The sequence below is a fragment of the Onychostoma macrolepis genome, chromosome 15, assembly GCF_012432095.1.
Source record: "Onychostoma macrolepis isolate SWU-2019 chromosome 15, ASM1243209v1, whole genome shotgun sequence".
In the NCBI taxonomy this organism is placed as follows: domain Eukaryota; kingdom Metazoa; phylum Chordata; class Actinopteri; order Cypriniformes; family Cyprinidae; genus Onychostoma; species Onychostoma macrolepis.
The window spans coordinates 25,610,054-25,627,673 of record NC_081169.1 but is presented as its reverse complement, the minus strand read 5'-3'; the positions used below and the strand labels follow the sequence as shown (position 1 = coordinate 25,627,673).

General features: G+C 40.0%; 1 protein-coding gene across 12 annotated transcripts in view; it reads right to left on the bottom strand.

Annotated features, from left to right (window-relative positions):
- Positions 1-17,620, bottom strand: part of robo2 (roundabout, axon guidance receptor, homolog 2 (Drosophila)) — a 415,989-nt gene that overhangs the window by 122,791 nt on the left and 275,578 nt on the right. The window contains exon 1 of one of the 12 annotated variants that reach the window (XM_058745030.1): positions 15,051-15,160. The exons of the other annotated variants lie outside the window; for them this stretch is intronic. Within the exon in view, the coding sequence (XP_058601013.1) occupies position 15,051 (1 nt within the window). The 5' untranslated portion in view covers positions 15,052-15,160. Of the gene's footprint in view, positions 1-15,050; positions 15,161-17,620 lie in introns of those variants that run through there. 12 annotated transcript variants of the gene reach the window in all.

Here is a 17,620-nt window from a genome sequence, read left to right as displayed (position 1 = left end):
AGCTTCTTCCAAAAATCAGTGCAGAAAATACAAAAAAAATAAAATAAAATAAATCAGAAGATTTCAAATGTGCCTGGTCTTAAGTCTATCCCTGCCAGACAACTAGTAATCTAAACTTGCTGTTTTTAAAAACAAACATCAAAGTAGAGCCTAACGCTCTTAAGTAAGCACACAGCCATAATTTCAAAGAACCTTCAAGGATCAATGGGAGGAATCTTCTACATCAAAGCTACTTGAATTGGAGACTCATTGATTTTTGTTCAACAACATTATAAGCCATTTTTCTCACCCTCTTTGTTTTGGGCTCTCTCTTATTTTAAGAGTGAGCATCTTTAACCAACTGTCTGGATAATTGAGACTGTGACACAGATGGCGAGGTCGAAACTGATTACATTGAGAGATTTATTATGAAATAGTGACAGCCAAGCAAAAGAGCGAGAGGGAGCGAGAGAGCCAGAGAAAGCCTCCGCTACTAAGCAGCGTAATAACCTCCTAAATCACATTTGACATTTTAAAGGTAGACACAGAAACCGTGCCGGCCAATATCTGAGGTCCGATATTAAAGTCCTCCTCAGCCTCTAATCTCATTGCTTTTGTTTGACAATCCTCCATATGAAGTTCCCCCTCTCCTCCCTCACCTCCACCCCTGCGCTAGCCTCCGTCCTCCCCGGGGACCCCCATCCCATCCCAACAGCCCCCCTTTCTCTCGCTCTCTCTCCAGCTCTCGCCCTGACACCGGTTGCTAATGGGACCCGCTTCTGAAGGCGCGCCGGCGGCTACAAGAGGATGCCGAGACCCCTTCTGTTGCATCCTGGTTAAATATGCACATGCTTTGCAGAGCGAGAGGCGGATGAGGAGGGCTCTTTGTACTCGGTAAACAGTACAGAGGTTGTTAACTGTCTCTGGGCTAATCCGCTAGACTCCAGCTGCCCGCCTGGAACCATTAGGGCTGTCGAGCCGGGGTCAGAACACGGCTCTTACAGAGACACAGAGAATCTGCATTGAAGAGAGACAAGAGAGGCATGATTCGGCTTCTACTGAGGGGGGCGTTTAGCATATTGCGCCACTTGTTTCAGCCTGTCCAAACCAAATCTGGATTTTCAGCATAAAAAACGCACAAAACAAGATTTCAAAATGATTTCAAAAATCAGCAGTCATAGACATTTATTTTAATTTTTTTTTTTTTTTTTTTATTCAATTCAGGTGCTCAAAACCTGGGTTATTATAGTTATCTAAAACTAAAAAACTTAAAAAACCTGTCATTACTTGAAATAAAATAAACTTTAACTAAAATAAATACACATAATAAAAACTTATTTTAGCTTGTTGCCAAGATATTTGTAATTTTCATTTAGTTAAATAATGTACTAAAATAACTAAAACTGAAATAAAACTAAATAAAAATAATAATAAAAAACATACATAGACACATTTAAAATTAAAAACATTTAAAACAAACAAAAACTAATACAAATGACAAAAAATTATAAAACTTTAACAAAAATTAAAATTAAAACAGAAAATATGAAAATAAAATAAAAACTGATTGGTGAAAATGTTTACAAATTAGTTTTTCTCTGTTTGTGGGCAGTGTATAATATTTTAAATATTATAAACATTTTGAAAACATAAAAATATTGTTTGAAAATATTGCACCTTTAAAATTTAGAAAAAAATTAAATATTGTTTTACATGCTGAAAATTGATGTTTTTTTTGTAGTTAAATATTTGAGACCAAAAAAAAAAAAAAAAATCTCTTGCTGTTCTGCAGGCAGTGCAATTCAGGGTCTTATTGCAGTCTTTGTGAATGATACCAAAAGAGGGATGTAACAACACACACACACACACACACTGCCCCACCCAGGTCGAGTGTGTTTTCACTAGTACAAAGACCTGAATGGTGAGTCGGTCCCCTGAGGTGAGAGGCCAAGAGACCAGAGACTGAATAAAGGGACGGAGGAGACCCACACAACAGGGCCCTTAATTAGTGTAGCACACACAGAATAATAATGAGCACTAATTACCTGTGCATGACACCAGCCATACGGACAGAGACGTGTGTGTGAGGCAGGACAATGCTATGACGCCAACTGTGAGAGGATATGGAGCAAGTTCAGACAGACAAATTATAAAATCATCAGTCATGTCAGATTCAGTCTAAATTTATAGCTACTGCAGTGCATAAATAAATCCTCAAGTGCAAGTGCTATTTTGATGGCAATGAAGAGAATGTAAATGAAAAAGACCAGCTAGTGTTTGTCTGTGGTGTATGACAGCTCAGGATCCCTCCTCTCTCCCACTTTTTTTTTTATCTTGCGCTCGCTGTTTCTCTCCATCTCTCGGGTCTAATTGGTCCGCTGGGCACTTCCAGTGGCTGAGGGAGTGGAGTTGACATGACAGCTTTCTCCTCTGGAAATAAATCACCCTACTTTCCCTCTAATAACACATCTCACCACAATCAAAGCTCTTCCTCTTCAGCCTTAATTACACTGAAAATTAAACCACCTACTAGAATTTATGGTCATTGGACCAATCAAACCATATCTGTCTGTCCGTCCATCCGCCTGTCTGTCTATTTTTTTGTTGTTCTGTTTGTCTATCAGTGGTTGTTTATCCATCCATCCATCCATCCATCACACCCATCCATCCATCCATCACACACCCATTCATCCATTCATCCATTCATCCCACATCTGTCTGTCTGTCTATCTATCTATCTATCTATCTATCTATCTATCTATCTATCTATCTATCTATCTATCTATCTATCTATCTAATCTATTTTTGTAGTTCTGTTTGTCTATCGATCACTCTGTTTGTCCATCCATCCATCCATCCCTCCTTCCGTCCGTCTATCATATCAATCTGTTCATCCATCCATCCATCCATCCATCTGTCTATCTATTTATCCATCCATCCATCCATACGTCTATCTATTTATCCATCCATCCATCCATCCATCCATCCATCCATCCATCCATCCATCCATCCATCCATCCATCCATCCATCCATCCATCTATTCATCTATCCATTCATCCGTCTGTCCCTCCATCCATCCATCCATCCGTCCATCCCTCCTTCCTTCCGTCCATCACACCCATCTGTTCATCCATCCATCCATCCGTCTGTCTATTTATCTATCCGTCCATCCATCACACATCCATCTATTCATCCATTCATCCATCTATTTATCCATCCATTCGTCTGTCCGTCCCCCCATCCATCTATCCCTCTGTCCGTCCGTCCGTCCATTACACACCCATCTATTTATCCATCCATCCATCCATCCATCCATCCATCCATCCATCCATCCATCCATCTATCTATCTATCTATCTATCTATCTATCTATCTATCTATCTATCTATCTATCTATCTATCTATCTATCTATCTATCTATCTATCTATCTATCCGTCTGCCTATCCATCCATCCATCCATTCATCCATCTATCTATCAGATCTATCTATCCCCATCTGTCTGTGTTAATTTCTTTAGGAAGATTACTTTCTCTAGAGTGATTACCCATAATCACGTGGAAATAAAACGCGGCATGGACAGCTTGCGTAACTAAATAACTTAATGTAATTAATCAACCCTCACATCATTTCACCTAATATCAATCTGTGCTGTTTTTGTGGGTCAGTGTGTGTCTGTGGGTGGGTGGGGTTAATCTCAGGGGAGTTGAAGCTTTTAGATGTTTCAGTAATCATCCCGCAGTGTCCCGCCCCCTCCTCTTTGACGAGGACATGTCAGCGCATGCAAACGACCAGCAGAGCAACAACTGTCACAAACACACACATCGAGAGCTTCTTTTAGGCTCTCTAGTGAGGTGGGGAACTGGTAAGCATATTGTCATTAAGGAGAACAGCTTGGTAAGGGGAGGTCTAAAGTCTCTGAGGTTCATCTCAAGAGCTCTGCTGTAGCCCTCTGGAGTGCCATTTATTTACCTCACAATGACGGCCCTCACGCACACACACTCCCACCAAAAACATATTCAGAACAGTGTGTGTGCCTGTAAAAGACCGACATAAGAACAAATGTACACAGAGACACACATGCTCATGCAGTTAGACAGATGCTTTGCTTTTACAGATTAGACAGAACATTACAGGAATTTAGATTTCACTACACATCCCTGCAGCTCACATCAGAGAGTATGTGAGCAGTGCAGTGTCTTTTTTATTTTATATTTTATAAATTTATTTCAGCTTTATTAAAACAAACTAATAACACAAAATAATGGTACTAAAATGGTACTAAAATAATACATATTAGGAAAATATATTTACAAAATGGTACATATATAAATATATTTCTTACACATAATAACTGAATGCAACTGGGGAGGGGAAAAAAGAAAATAAAAAAATTCTAACTGGCTTCCTGAATACTATCTGCCATTAGTTGAAGAAAACAGATAGCCCTAACCCAATATTGCCATTTGTTGACTTTGCATTAAGCTTGAAAAGAAGAAAATATTTTAAAATTGAAAAAAAAAAACAAAAAAAAACTTCACACTGCATGAGAAAACGATGACGACAGCATGACAGAGTTGTATCTGCCTCCGACCCTTTTTCTCTGTCTATTCGGGGTAAATGGGGCTGAAGGAGTGTCTGGGTGGTCTAAACTGAAGGTAATCAGGCTGGGAAAGGGTGCTGGGAAGGTTTGTGTGTGTGTGTGTGTGTGTGTGTGTTTTCATGCCTCTATGTTCCAGGCAGATGAACAATTGTCTGTGAGGGTCTCAAAAACAGGGCTCTCCTGTTCCCCTCTTTATTTCGTTTTTTCCCAGCTCTCCATCCTTCTTTTACCCTTCCTGAACTAAAGTTACCCCTTATCTAGAGGCTTCCCCATGCTGCCCTTTTGACATCTTTTCATCAGTACTAGAAAGAAAAGAAAAACATTTATTTTCTCTTCTTTTGTTACTGACATGTAGTAGAACACCATGTCTCACAAAAGAAGTGAAATGCTGAGTATGGATATTCTCAACATGGACATAGAGAGAGAGAGAGAGAGAGAAAGGCTAATAAGTCTAAACATGCCATTGATTAAAAAAAAAAAAAAAAAAACACTCCCATAGTGCCACTGGTATGCATCTGTCCACAAAGAACACACAGAGACCGGTTTGTTTTCTTATGTCTAAATGAAGACATTGATTTCTTCTGATTTTATTATTATTATTATTATTATTATATTTTCATAATTTTACATTGCTATATTTTTATTTTAATAGAACAATTCTTTAATCACTACAAATAAACAAACACATACATACAAACAAACAAACAAACAAATAAATAAATAAATAAATGTAGGGGAAATAAAAAAAAGTTTATTAAAAATAAATACTGCTAATTTATCAAATAATCAAATTACATGCCTTCATTAAAAAAAAAAAAAAAAAAAAACGCATAAATGTTATACATGAAATACAAATTATTCATAAAGCAGCATGTACTGGTTTTTTGGTAAGACATTGAACTGGTTCTTGAAAGAATGCATCAATTATAAATAAAAGCTTCAGAAGCCAGATGTGAAAATCAAAAGCAACTTTATGTTTTGGATTCTTGCAGGTAGCTGCTTGTCTCAAAGCTCAGAAAACCAGATCAAAGAATGTTTGAGGAACTGCCATCTGACCGCACAAACACAGCCAAGGACACGCGTTTACACTCAGGTTCATACGCAGGCGAAAGCAGCTCATCCAATAAGCATTTAGACTTGGAACTATCAAAAATATGTTACAAAAAGTGGTACAAAGAGTTACAAGCAATTACCAATAGGGATTGAGGAAATATCATCTAAATCTACAATCTCTTAGGCCATATGGTTATATTTTCCTTGAGTCTGTGGCTTTGGCTGGTAGAGTCATTAATTACATCACTGCTCAACAGATTGAGAACAGGAACCAGAACATGTTCACCATGGTTGGAAACATTTCCTCATGACAGGAAAAAAAGTACAAGCGCTACACAAAAGTCTGGCCAATCAGGAGACAGCACATTAAAGCGTGACCCTTTAAAGCCGAGGACTAAAATAAGGGTGACTGGATTATTTTGGGAGGTACGTCCACAAACGCTGTACAGAGGTCTGTAAAGAGCCGAGCTACAGAAGGGCTGGATTATTTATGAGGTACTGTAAAAACAGCACTTAATTACAGTGTTTTGGGCTTTATAAATGACAGCCTGGTGGACTGGAGTGGTATAATTAAGGCAGGAGAAGCAGAGGCTGATGGAAGGAGGGAAGGACGGAGAGAGAAAGAGAGCAGATCTGTGGAGATCTGAGCTCTGATGTGGGATCTTGATGTGGTGGGGGACCCAGAACACACCCGCTATAGGGTGACATAGTGCTGCGGGGGCGTGTGTGCATGACAAAATTAGTATACAAAACCTTAGCACTTTTAGCCTCTCTGATATGCTTTACAAAAACTACCATAAAACATACAATAACACATGATAATATCCTGGGACCCTTACAAAAACAACTGTGGTGGTCACATAGTAAATAAATACTGTGTTATTTCTGCCGCACTGTACTCATGGTTACTTCAGAGAACACAGTGATAGAATCATGTTACATATGCAAAACAAACAAACAAACAATCAAATAAAAAATAAATACATACACACTGTAGTAATACCATGGTACTATTTTGTTTACATTTATTATTATTTCTCTTGCAAAAAAGTAAATAAAATATATAATAATATATAATTAATATAATACAATATAATAATATAAGTTCTGAATATATATTAAATAGATTATCAATGCAATTATTTATAAATAATTATTTATATAATATGATATATTAAACACAATTTATAAATATTTATAAACAAATATTTTAAAGTGCATTTTGATTTTAAATTTACATTTTTTGGTACCATGTTTCATGCATATTGTAATTAAACAGACTTTATAAAGTAATAATTCTGATAAATACCACGGTATTACTATGGTCCTTTCTGCAAGGCTACTGTGGAATTGTTGTCACGGTAGAGTCACAACATATATCTGAGCCATGGTACTGCTACGGCGAAATTGAGGCATCATACAAACGCTTGAAGGAAGGTCAGACATCTGACCTTGAAAACGCAATGGACAGCAAACACATTCATTCACGCGCACACACAACATGGGTGGCATCCTCTACTAAAGACAATATAAATCTGACCAAACCCCTTCACTAATGCATATAATGACAGAAAGTGCATTTAGGCAGGTTAGTGACTTGACCTCTGACCTTAGGGACACAGCCCCGGGGCAAACGGGTCCATCAGTGGGGCCCCTCTCTGTCCGAGCGCGCTGCAGTTTGCGTGTCCTTTAGGACACTGATAGATCTACTAATGATGCTCCATATTGAGCAGCCTTAACCTCCCTGCAGCACGCAAAGACAGAGTTTAACTCAATGGACAGCACTCATGCTGGAATCAATACTGCTGTCTGCTAGAAGAGCTGCCAATCTTCAGCTTTTACAAGAGCTTTCATTCAGAGCACAGGGTGTATTCTGTTCTTGTGAGGCTGACTGTGCACTTGTTTCGCTTAGCTCAAAAACGGTCCTCAGAAATACAGTACAACTTGTCGGTATGGTCTTCAGCAGTTTCAAATAATAAACAAATACATCATAAAGGACAACAAGGTTACCGTCGTGAATTTAACAACACTTTTTTCAGTTTAAAGTTCAGTGATCACAAACTGTAGTTGAAAAAAAGCTAAAGTTTTTTCCAGCTTAAATAATTTTAAAATAGCCCGAGAAGTTCCATATTGATGCTATACATGAAGAATAATGTAATATTATCATCTTGACCATGTTCTGATGAAAGACGCAAATCTGAAAGTCCTAAATTTGATTTTGGACACACATTAACTAGCCTAAGCTGATTAGCTGGTCTTAGTAGTTCTACCAGTCTGTTCAAATTGGTCTGGAATTAAAGGGTTTTTTTTTGCCACTTTTCAGTTAACCCTCATTTTGATCAGGTTGTAAGACTAACTTGAACTGACTATATAAGACCAGCAAACCAGCCTAGGCTGGCTTAAGCAATTTTTATTAACATGATAATACGCATAAAAACAGAAATGAATTGAATAACAGATGAGGTGCCTTCACCAGACAAGTTAATCTAGCAATTTCACAGCAATTTAACCATTTAAAGTGGTTATTGTCTAATTTCATATCTAAAAATTAAATCTATAATAATTATAATTAGCCTAAATTAATGACACTAAAAATCAATGGGAGGCCCTTGTGAGTACATTTATACTAGTTTGCTGCTGTGCATTCAAGACAGGAAGAGATATATATGTGCTTCCACTCATTTGCTGTATTATTTCACCCTGTCTTAAAAATCAAGCCCTCTTTGGTCTGCGATGTGCCCTCCTGTGAGAGTCAACCGGTCAACAGGGATGCTATTACCGCTCATCTAAGACTCCAATACTTCTTCACACCCCGAGCTGTCTCACGGACACATACACACAGACAGAAAAAGCCCTACAGCTAAACACAAAGCAATTACTTGCTAATACAGAGAGAGTGTCTGAGAAAGAAAACACATGGAGGACCTCAACAAGCCAAAGGAATCTACTTTTAGCTCAGTTTGAACATATTTTACCATATTTGAAGACACTGGGCCAAATAAAATCTGAGGTTTTATCACTTAACGTGCAAACGACTCTGAATTTACTCATATATTTATGTAACTTTCATGAATGAGGCCAAATGTGTGTAATTTATGCACCACTGCTACCACCAAACATTTAATTTAATTTAATTTAATTTAATTATTTTATTTTACCTCTTTTCTGCATCGAGCTCACACCTTAGGCTTTAGTCAGGGTAGTGCCACCTTTAATTTTTAACAGGACTGAAAGTTTTTACATTTTTACTGGAATCAATCTAGAAATGGCTTTGCATATTCAGCTGAGAAAAATTACATACTTCATCCTTAAATCCGTTTCACAATAGTCAAAAATTCTCTCCTGACAATCAGTGCTGAAAATATGCATTATAGCAATACTGCATCTAAAACAGGTGTTATAAAATAAACCGCCTGGAATGCGTGTTTATTTAAATTCAGCCTTCAGGAGACAGGCAGACAGGCGGTGTGTGATCATTATGGGCTGTGTGGTGGCATGCGGGCGACAGGATTGTGCCGTTAGCCTTGTGCTGAATCCGTAATGGTGTGTGTCTGTGTGTGTGCGCAGGGACAGACAGATGCCAGCCTGGGGATCACGTAGGACACAACCCCCTTTTGCCCCTGGGCTAAACACACACACACGCGCGCACACACACTCATTAGGTGGGCTGACAGCACCCGTTCCATACTCATCATTAAAGCATGTAAATGTCCCTGTCACTCTCACATACACACACACGCATGCGTCCCGCAGGGCCCGCACACATATGCTCTCCTGGAGATGTCTTGGGTGAGAATTTGTCCCTAATTAACCCACCTTGTGTGGGTGGAACGGGGCAGGATGGGCTCTCCTAACAAACAGCGTGCGGTCGGTTCGAGCTGACAGAATTATCTGCAGCGGCACACGGGCGTGAAACGAGAGACAGGCGATCAGCCACCACAATGCTCGTATTTGCAAGCGCAATGGAAGCTGCCGGGCACGGGTGTGTAGAAAGGCACAAGAAAAAACAGATGAATTTGAGAGTGTAGTTCTCGAGGGCAAAGTTCTGGTTGATTCGATAAAGTCTGTCAGTTTAATTGAGAGAAAAAGCGATTGCATCTTCTCTCCTTTTATCCTTTCTTCTAGGTGAATGAGAAAAAAGAACTAGTTTTGAATTTCCTGAAGGAAATATCTGTGCTCGCAAGGCAGCAACAGATAAGTGTTGACATTTTGGATAAATTAGTTACAGCAATACAGAAAGAAGAACAAAAGGAAACATACTGATAGTAACATGCAATATTCAAACGCTCCATAGCTATTCCCAGGCAAAAGACAGCACAAATGCACATCTCAAAAAGAAAATGAATTTTTTGTTAAATTTCAATGAATACACTATATAAATCACAATTCAGTATGCAAATATCAGAATGAAAATATGAAAAATAAAAATGATTAAAAATAAAATAAAGGAATAAATAAATATTTATTCTACTCACCTGTACCAGCCATTTCACAGAGAGGTGCACGGTAACAGCACATGGAAGGAAAAAGAGAAGAAAAAATAAAAAATTAGTGACAAGACTACAAACACCCACAGATTAAATGAAACACACAATTCAAGGTCTTTAAATTGCATTTCAGCCACATGTGTGAAAACGGCAGTGAATTCTGGGATAGAGCGTGAGCTTAATGGAGCTGAGGGAAGGTCAGCGAACGCAGTCAGATATGGTTTACTCAGCAGAGCTTAATCTCATCTTGATCTGAGGACTGGTCGCAGACAAACTCCTCAACAAGAGGGTTTGGAGGGTCTGTGGTTACACACTCAGAGAACGAGAGAGAGACATTATTGTATATATATCAGGAGCTGTTCAGTGCTGAATCCAGCAGGTTCTCTTGTATTACTACTATTGTGTATATTTGTCCTTGTACTCTCAAAATATCTTTCTTCCCTTAACTGCCTAGTTATTATTGTCCACAAATTGTTTTCAAAGAACAAATGTTTCCCGGAAAGCCCTTAATGCTCAGCACCAGAGACCAAACACCAGCACTGATCCCGTATGCGACAGACCTGCTGAAACCCTCACCATGACAAAGCATGCAGTATTAGCCCAGCATCAACTACGTGTCAAGAAGTTTTTCATCATGGGCTTAGCTGTGTTATCACCTCTGAGAGTGTCTACATGCGTATTTATGGAAGAATGGCCTATTAATGGCAACACACACACACACACACATACATGCACACAGCTCAGGCAGGGTGCTGAAAGCCTAACGGACTTATGCTGGGCTCTACACGGACTCCGGACAAGAGCTGTCAGCATGGCGTCTCAAGCTAACAGCCTCCGACAGGAACTCGATGGGCCCCGGAGAGCAGCGGCACTGTGCTAATGACATTATCTGCATATTAGCCCGGGCTCCAAAACAGCCTCTCCCTCTCTCTGAAGTAACCCTTTCCTCTCCAAACAATCAATATCGGCAGGCCGGTCAATGACAAGAATGGATATGAAGGACGATGCTTCAGAAGAGAGAGAAAGAGAGAAATGCATTGACCTTTTTCCATTCCCTGTGTGACCTACTTCAAATGAGAGGATATGAAAAGGAAAGACAGGTATGGATGGATGGATGACTGGAACAAATGAATAAATGAAAAGCCAGGCTTCTCTTTATGACAGCAGGGGATTCCCAACACAATCCCTCCCTCAAAACCAAAGACACGATCTAAAATACATCCCAAGATGAAGCGGAAATGAGAGCCTCTCAGGCGGCGGTGGACAAACATATGCGCCGTTCATAATAATTATGGCGTTGGCCGCCATTATCGGTATTATCTGCTTTAATCGAGCTAAGCCCAAGGAATTCCCAAGTCTTTAAGAGGGATTTAAAAGTTGTTCGCCGCTTGAACAGAAAAGCTCTGGCTGATATATCATGCTAAATCCAAGAAGATTAGCATGAGGGGGAGTCAGGTAGAAAGTAAACACAGAAACGTCTGGAGTGGGTTTAATTTGAGAGAATGATATTCGACGAGAGACTGAACTCTCTTAGGTGTGAATTATTAGGGAATCATTGACAACAACAAAGCTTGCAGTTTTCTGTGAATGCATAATTCTTTCCCTCTCGCTCTCCTCCTCTTTTGACCTTGAATGACTCCTCGCTTGGGCTTTTTGCTGTAGGAATGTCAGTGAAGCAGAAAATCTGTCTGAAGTTGAATGAAGGGGAAGAGATGGGAGACAGGAATGAAAGAGAGAGGGAGAGACATTGCATATTCAAGCATGATCCACCATTAAAGCCCTGGCACTGAAAACTGCAATCCAGCCCGAAGGATTCCTTTATAGGTTCTTTCTATAACTATGCACATCTTAGAAATGACACTAGATTCATAACAATTCTGAAATGGCAAAGCATTTCTTTCTGTATTCAGATTAAATGCTGTAGGGGTCTGTTAAGCGTTCATAATACATACAAGGTCAGCACTGAGGCGGAGAACGGTGGAGCACCAACTTGATACGGCAACTTTGAAGGGCGGTGCTCAAACTACACATCATAGTGCACTCACAAACAACTCCATTTTAGCATGCACCAGGGCATAACGCTGTTGTACGGTTCGCCTGATCGCTCTTCGACACCAATCATGGGAATGGTTTGTTGATGTAAATGGATTTGTGTGGGTGTAATGACTGTGCATTTATTTATTTATTTTCGCGTTGCTTCAATAAAATTGATTTTGAATATATGCACGGCAAAAGGCAGGCTAGTTAGTCAGCAAAGCAGAGAGCCTTTGATCTTCGGTCTGGAAGCTTTGAAGCTGCTTATGACTTCTGCAGAGTTTGCACTTCCAATGCAAACAATTGGAAAACATGTCAAATCTATTTCTGGGCCAGATGCAATTAGGGCGTAGTCGGTTACGCCATTTATCGCTTTAGCACACACTTACGACAATGCAGTCTGCAGAATTTTGGAGTCAGTAAATGAAGAGGTTGTGTTTGCTCTTCATTATTGAAGAAAGATTAAATAATGGATAAGAATAACATGTAGAGAGACAGAAAACAGATAAATCGAGATTTAAAAAAAAACTGTCTACAGCTCTACAGAATTAAAGAATTAAAGAATTATGGGTCAAAGAGTCAGTTTGCAAAGTGTTGGTAAAATACAAAGCTAACAATCGTGTATTTTCAAGTTTAGAAACAAGTCTAAATCAACAGTTTCAGTATCATTAAATATTATTGCATTTGATATTACTTCTCTTCAAGGAATAGCTGAAGGCTCCTGAATTATTATTACAATGAAATTAAAATGCAGGATGGGACAGCTGTGCGTCACTTGTCTTGGTTGAGCAGGAAATCATGAAGGACACCAATGTGACAAAGCTAGATTCAACAGAGTGAATCACTGCTTACAGATGGAGGGGGGGGGGGGGGAAACAATGAGAAAATAACTTCTTATAATGTTAAATGCATTGTTAAATTCTCTTTCTGTCAAAACCAGTGAATCGGTAATTAACATTCTCTCCAAGCCATCGTTCCATTAACTGCACAGTAATGAAAGTTGAAGATAAAGCCCGGGAACGGTCTTCCTTTTGTTCTTTTGATTTCTTCTTTATTTCTTTTTTTACTTGAAGGTCTCCATTAATATTATTTCCGAAATGCCAGAGCATTTTATCTCTCACAATTATAATATTAACATGAATTCCAGCAGGGACTGGAATAGTTTTTATGGCTTCATTCCGGGGGACACTGAACAGGAACGGTTCTGGCTTATTGAAAAAATAGAATAATAAAAATTCAGTTCCAGAGGTCAGTTGCTTTCTCCCAGGGACCGTAACCAATTGGCTATCTCCTAAAAAAAAAAGCAGAGAGCCATGCGAGGGGATGTGGATGGTTGAGCAGCGATGCAGGAGACAGCCGCGCCACCGTGGTCTGTCAACTTCAGGTGAAGGCTGCATCTCAAACCTTTCAACCTCCTCCCTCAGAAAACGACCTTTTCGATTGCGTTGGGCGGCGGGTTGCAAACATGCGTAATTGCTTCAGGAATAAGATGCAATAGGTAGTCGTCGGGTTCAAACAGGACGTCTTGGGTGCACCGATTCCCTCCCCCTACCTCTCTAGAGACCGAAGTCCTTAAAGGTAATCCTCAAACACTAAGAGCGTGCGTTTCCATTAGCACAGTGTGTCTTCGCCTTCAAACCAGAGACGTACTTGTGCACCAAACCCTGCCTTTCTCTCTCTGGAGATGGGGAGGTTAATATTACATTTGCGAGACACGTTCTCCATTTTTTATTTATTGAAAGGCAGTCGTGCGTGAGAGACTGCTGGCATGCTGGGCTGTTGGATTAGTTGACCCCCAACACTTCGACACATCATATCACTCGCCTGTCTTCACGCCGGCCCCCGAAACTGCATGTCACACGGGGTGACAAACAGGGGTGAGAGGTTGAACTGTTTTAAACTCATCCCCGATATCGTTTGTCTTGTCCATCAGAGTAGATGGCCCTCTATCCAACGGACAGCTTGGAAAAGCCATTAAAAAGAACTTGAGTAACACTGAGGTCTGGAAATCGTGCAATGCCAAAGCTTCGGCATCCACCCCCACTCTTATTCTCTGCCCTTTGCTGACATTGCCAGAGAAAATTAAAGTAACAACCCCTTCCCTCTTTCCTGTGGTGATTCCGAGGGCCATCGGCTCCCCGGAGAGCTGGCGACAACTGCCACAAGCGGTGAAAACATAGGGTCAGCTACTCAAAGCGAAAAGAATAGCACAACAACAAAGGAAGAACAGAAATGGACAGCTAGAATACTCCAAACATGAAGAAGCAGAGCGAGATTTCTGCTGACCTTAGGAGAACCACATCTTAATTTCAAAATGATGAGAAAAAACAAGTGGGATGGAAGGTTAGAGGAGATGAAAAAGCTCGTCTGAGAGTCTGAGCCATCCTTCAGCAGGATTTATGACGAGGAATAAAGCATGACATAAAGCCTTGGAGGACCACAGGAACCCAAGGTCTCTCAGACCACAAGCACACTTAATCAGGTACCATGACCTGCCCGTCTCCTGCAGGACAAATAAAGGACACTGTTATGACCAAAGCACACAACCAACCACATTAAATGTCAAGATGTCCAGTTAAAAGAAAGAAAAAGTGCATTTACTGAAGTGCTAGTCCCCTAAAAAAGAACAAGGAATCTTTTGAGCTCAAAACCAACATTGCATTTTTGCTAACTCTACGTTTTCCGAACCACATCCAGATATTCCAGGAGCAGCAAAATGCTTGGGGTTCAAATGCCAATTAAGTCCTGTTTTTTTTTTCGGTTACCATTAGCAAGTGAATCAGACGGAATCAAGGGAGAGTGGAATCGGTTCAGTCATCCCTGTCCAGCTGCACTTTAATCCACATGCAGGAATTGCACTGAGATGCTGGTGTGACCCAGGGTTTTATCCACTTACTGTTATTAATTTGGCTGCTCTCAGAGGGGGCTGCAGGGGACGAGCGTGTGTGTGTTTGTCAGTAGGCGGTGAGTTTTGCATGCAGCTTGGCGGATCCGCACACGGCCTCTAATTGATTTATGGCAGGAGAATGCTCTTCTGATAAGGCATTGTTTTATAATCAGGCATTGCAGGGACAGCCGTCTGGGCTTGGCCGGGTTTAATGGATGAAAGAATGGAGGGGTGGAGACAGAAGTGGAGGGTAAACAAAAATGTCCTTCATTCTTTTACTCCTTATTTATACATTCATCGCATTAGTTGTGCAGGCCAAAGCACGAGGCTCCAAAATTTTATCATAAAGCCAAACAACATTACTTTTCATTTTGGCATAAATCCAGAATCAAATTAAGCATGCAACAATGAATCAATCAAACAGATAATAATCAAAAATGAAAATAAACCACAACAAATTTCATTATCGATTAGTCTTTGTGCTGTGCATGGAGAACAACTTGGCAGTAAACACTTAGATTGTGGTTTTATTTTAAATCATTTTTTGTTTTTATCATTTACATTTTAACTCATTTTCAAAATGTATTGCATATATTATTTGGAATCAAAGAAATAATTAAAATGCTCAGTTATCAAAATAGTTGTTTGTTGCAGCCCTAACACAGACATAACAAACCAGAAGAAAAAAAAAGAGTGAACCAGACAAAACATCAACATGCATACATTTTGTTTTGGATGCTCATTGCTTGCCTTTGCTTTTTGCTATTGTTTTTAAAGAATTTTTAAAAACACAATGTTGTGAATCCCTATGCAAAAAGCAGTGTCTGAATAAATAAGATAAAGTAAAGGATTGTAATAGAGTCGCAGCGTGCCGTCTCTCTGTGAAAGCCAGAGCTTTGGAGCCCGCAGGCTGCTACAGCAGCACAAACAGGGGAAAAGAGCCTCTTTCCCAATTAGGCCTTTGTGCTCAGTGTGGCGGCATGATTATCATGTATTTTTCATGCTTTCCTCTGTCTCCTTCTCCGTCTCCACGCTTGGCCTGCAGCTCCTGACTGACAACAACATGACATGGGGCGGCCTGCCGACCCGAGAGGAAACACACACAGAGGGAAACACACAACACATAAAATGCACACAGAAATAGACAGACAGACAGACAGAGAAATACACCACACACACACACTTGAGAAACCTACACAAAGACAGATTCACCGTGCTGAACCCCTATTAGCAACGAAGGGAAACAATTCCAAGCACCTATCAAACAATGCAGCTTGATTTCTATTCATCTGTCAAAGGCAGGCAGAGAGCTCACATTCCAGACACGAGCGAGCAAAGTTATTCTGACAGGGCGGAGGAGGAAAGGCCTCCGTTAAAGCTCCTGAATGTAAAACAGATGACACACGCCTGATATGCAGGCAATATTCCAGATGTCTGACTCTTAATGGGGGGTAAATGGAAATCAATCTTTACTTTTCATCCACCTCGACATCCAATCACAGGCCATTGTTTTTATCGAGACATTTCTGAGTGAAAGACGCCTAAACCCCATATCACCTCCCTTACATCTTTAACATAACTATACAAATGCATAAAGATTAAACACAAATTGCGTGTGCTTGCATTCAAGGAATTAAATGTGGGACATTTGTTAGCGGAAATAGGCCGCGGCTAATCTTATTAAACACAGGCGCAATTACCTTTATGATACTCATCGTAGTGAAAAGCGTCAGTCATCGCATTGAGCATGGTAAGACACCCGCAGACAGTCAATTAATGAAATGGCGAGATTTTCTGATGAGAAACATAAGCTTTTTGTGGTCTGAGATCAAAGAGACAGCTGTCTGGAAACGGCAAAGAAAGTGACTGAAAAAAAATCACAATTTTAAAATAAATATGGAACGAACATGATGAATGGAACATCATGTTCATCATGTTCATGAGGAACAACAAGCGCTTTTTAATTACTTCATGTCATTTAACATACTGATAATTTATTTAATATTGCAAACATCATGGTGTCTTCTGAAAAGGTCAATCGCAGCATGCGCTACTCGCTGTTCAGTCAGAAGGAAATATCACATGAAAAAAAGTGACAGAGCTTCTTCTAATAGAAACTGACACGACATGCAACTTCCTGCCACCAGAGACATCAGTGCAAATTAGCAGCTAATTTAATTTTTTTCTTCCATTAGGGAAACAGTGAAGTAATAAAGCAACACCTCCCCTTAATGTCTTCATCTTCCCCGAGACCACAGAACCCACCAGCTACCGTGACCGTTGCCTCTGCCAACAAATGAAAAGATGGGATCAACCATTACAAGGCAATAACTCCAGATAATGCCTCTTGCTAGTTCTGTAGCTGGTTTTGAAATGCCTGAGATTTCGAACTTGGAAATGTATGAATAGGTCTCGGGAATGGGAATGGTGCAAATTGATGCTAATCAAAACTCCACTGTCTGCATTCATTTTCAGGGAAACACCTTGACCTCTCCCACCTGGAGCTGTGCTTCCAGCAAATTCCCCAACAACAGTCAAGCAATTCATGTGCAGGCCTCTAATTAGAGCTCCCTGTTCTG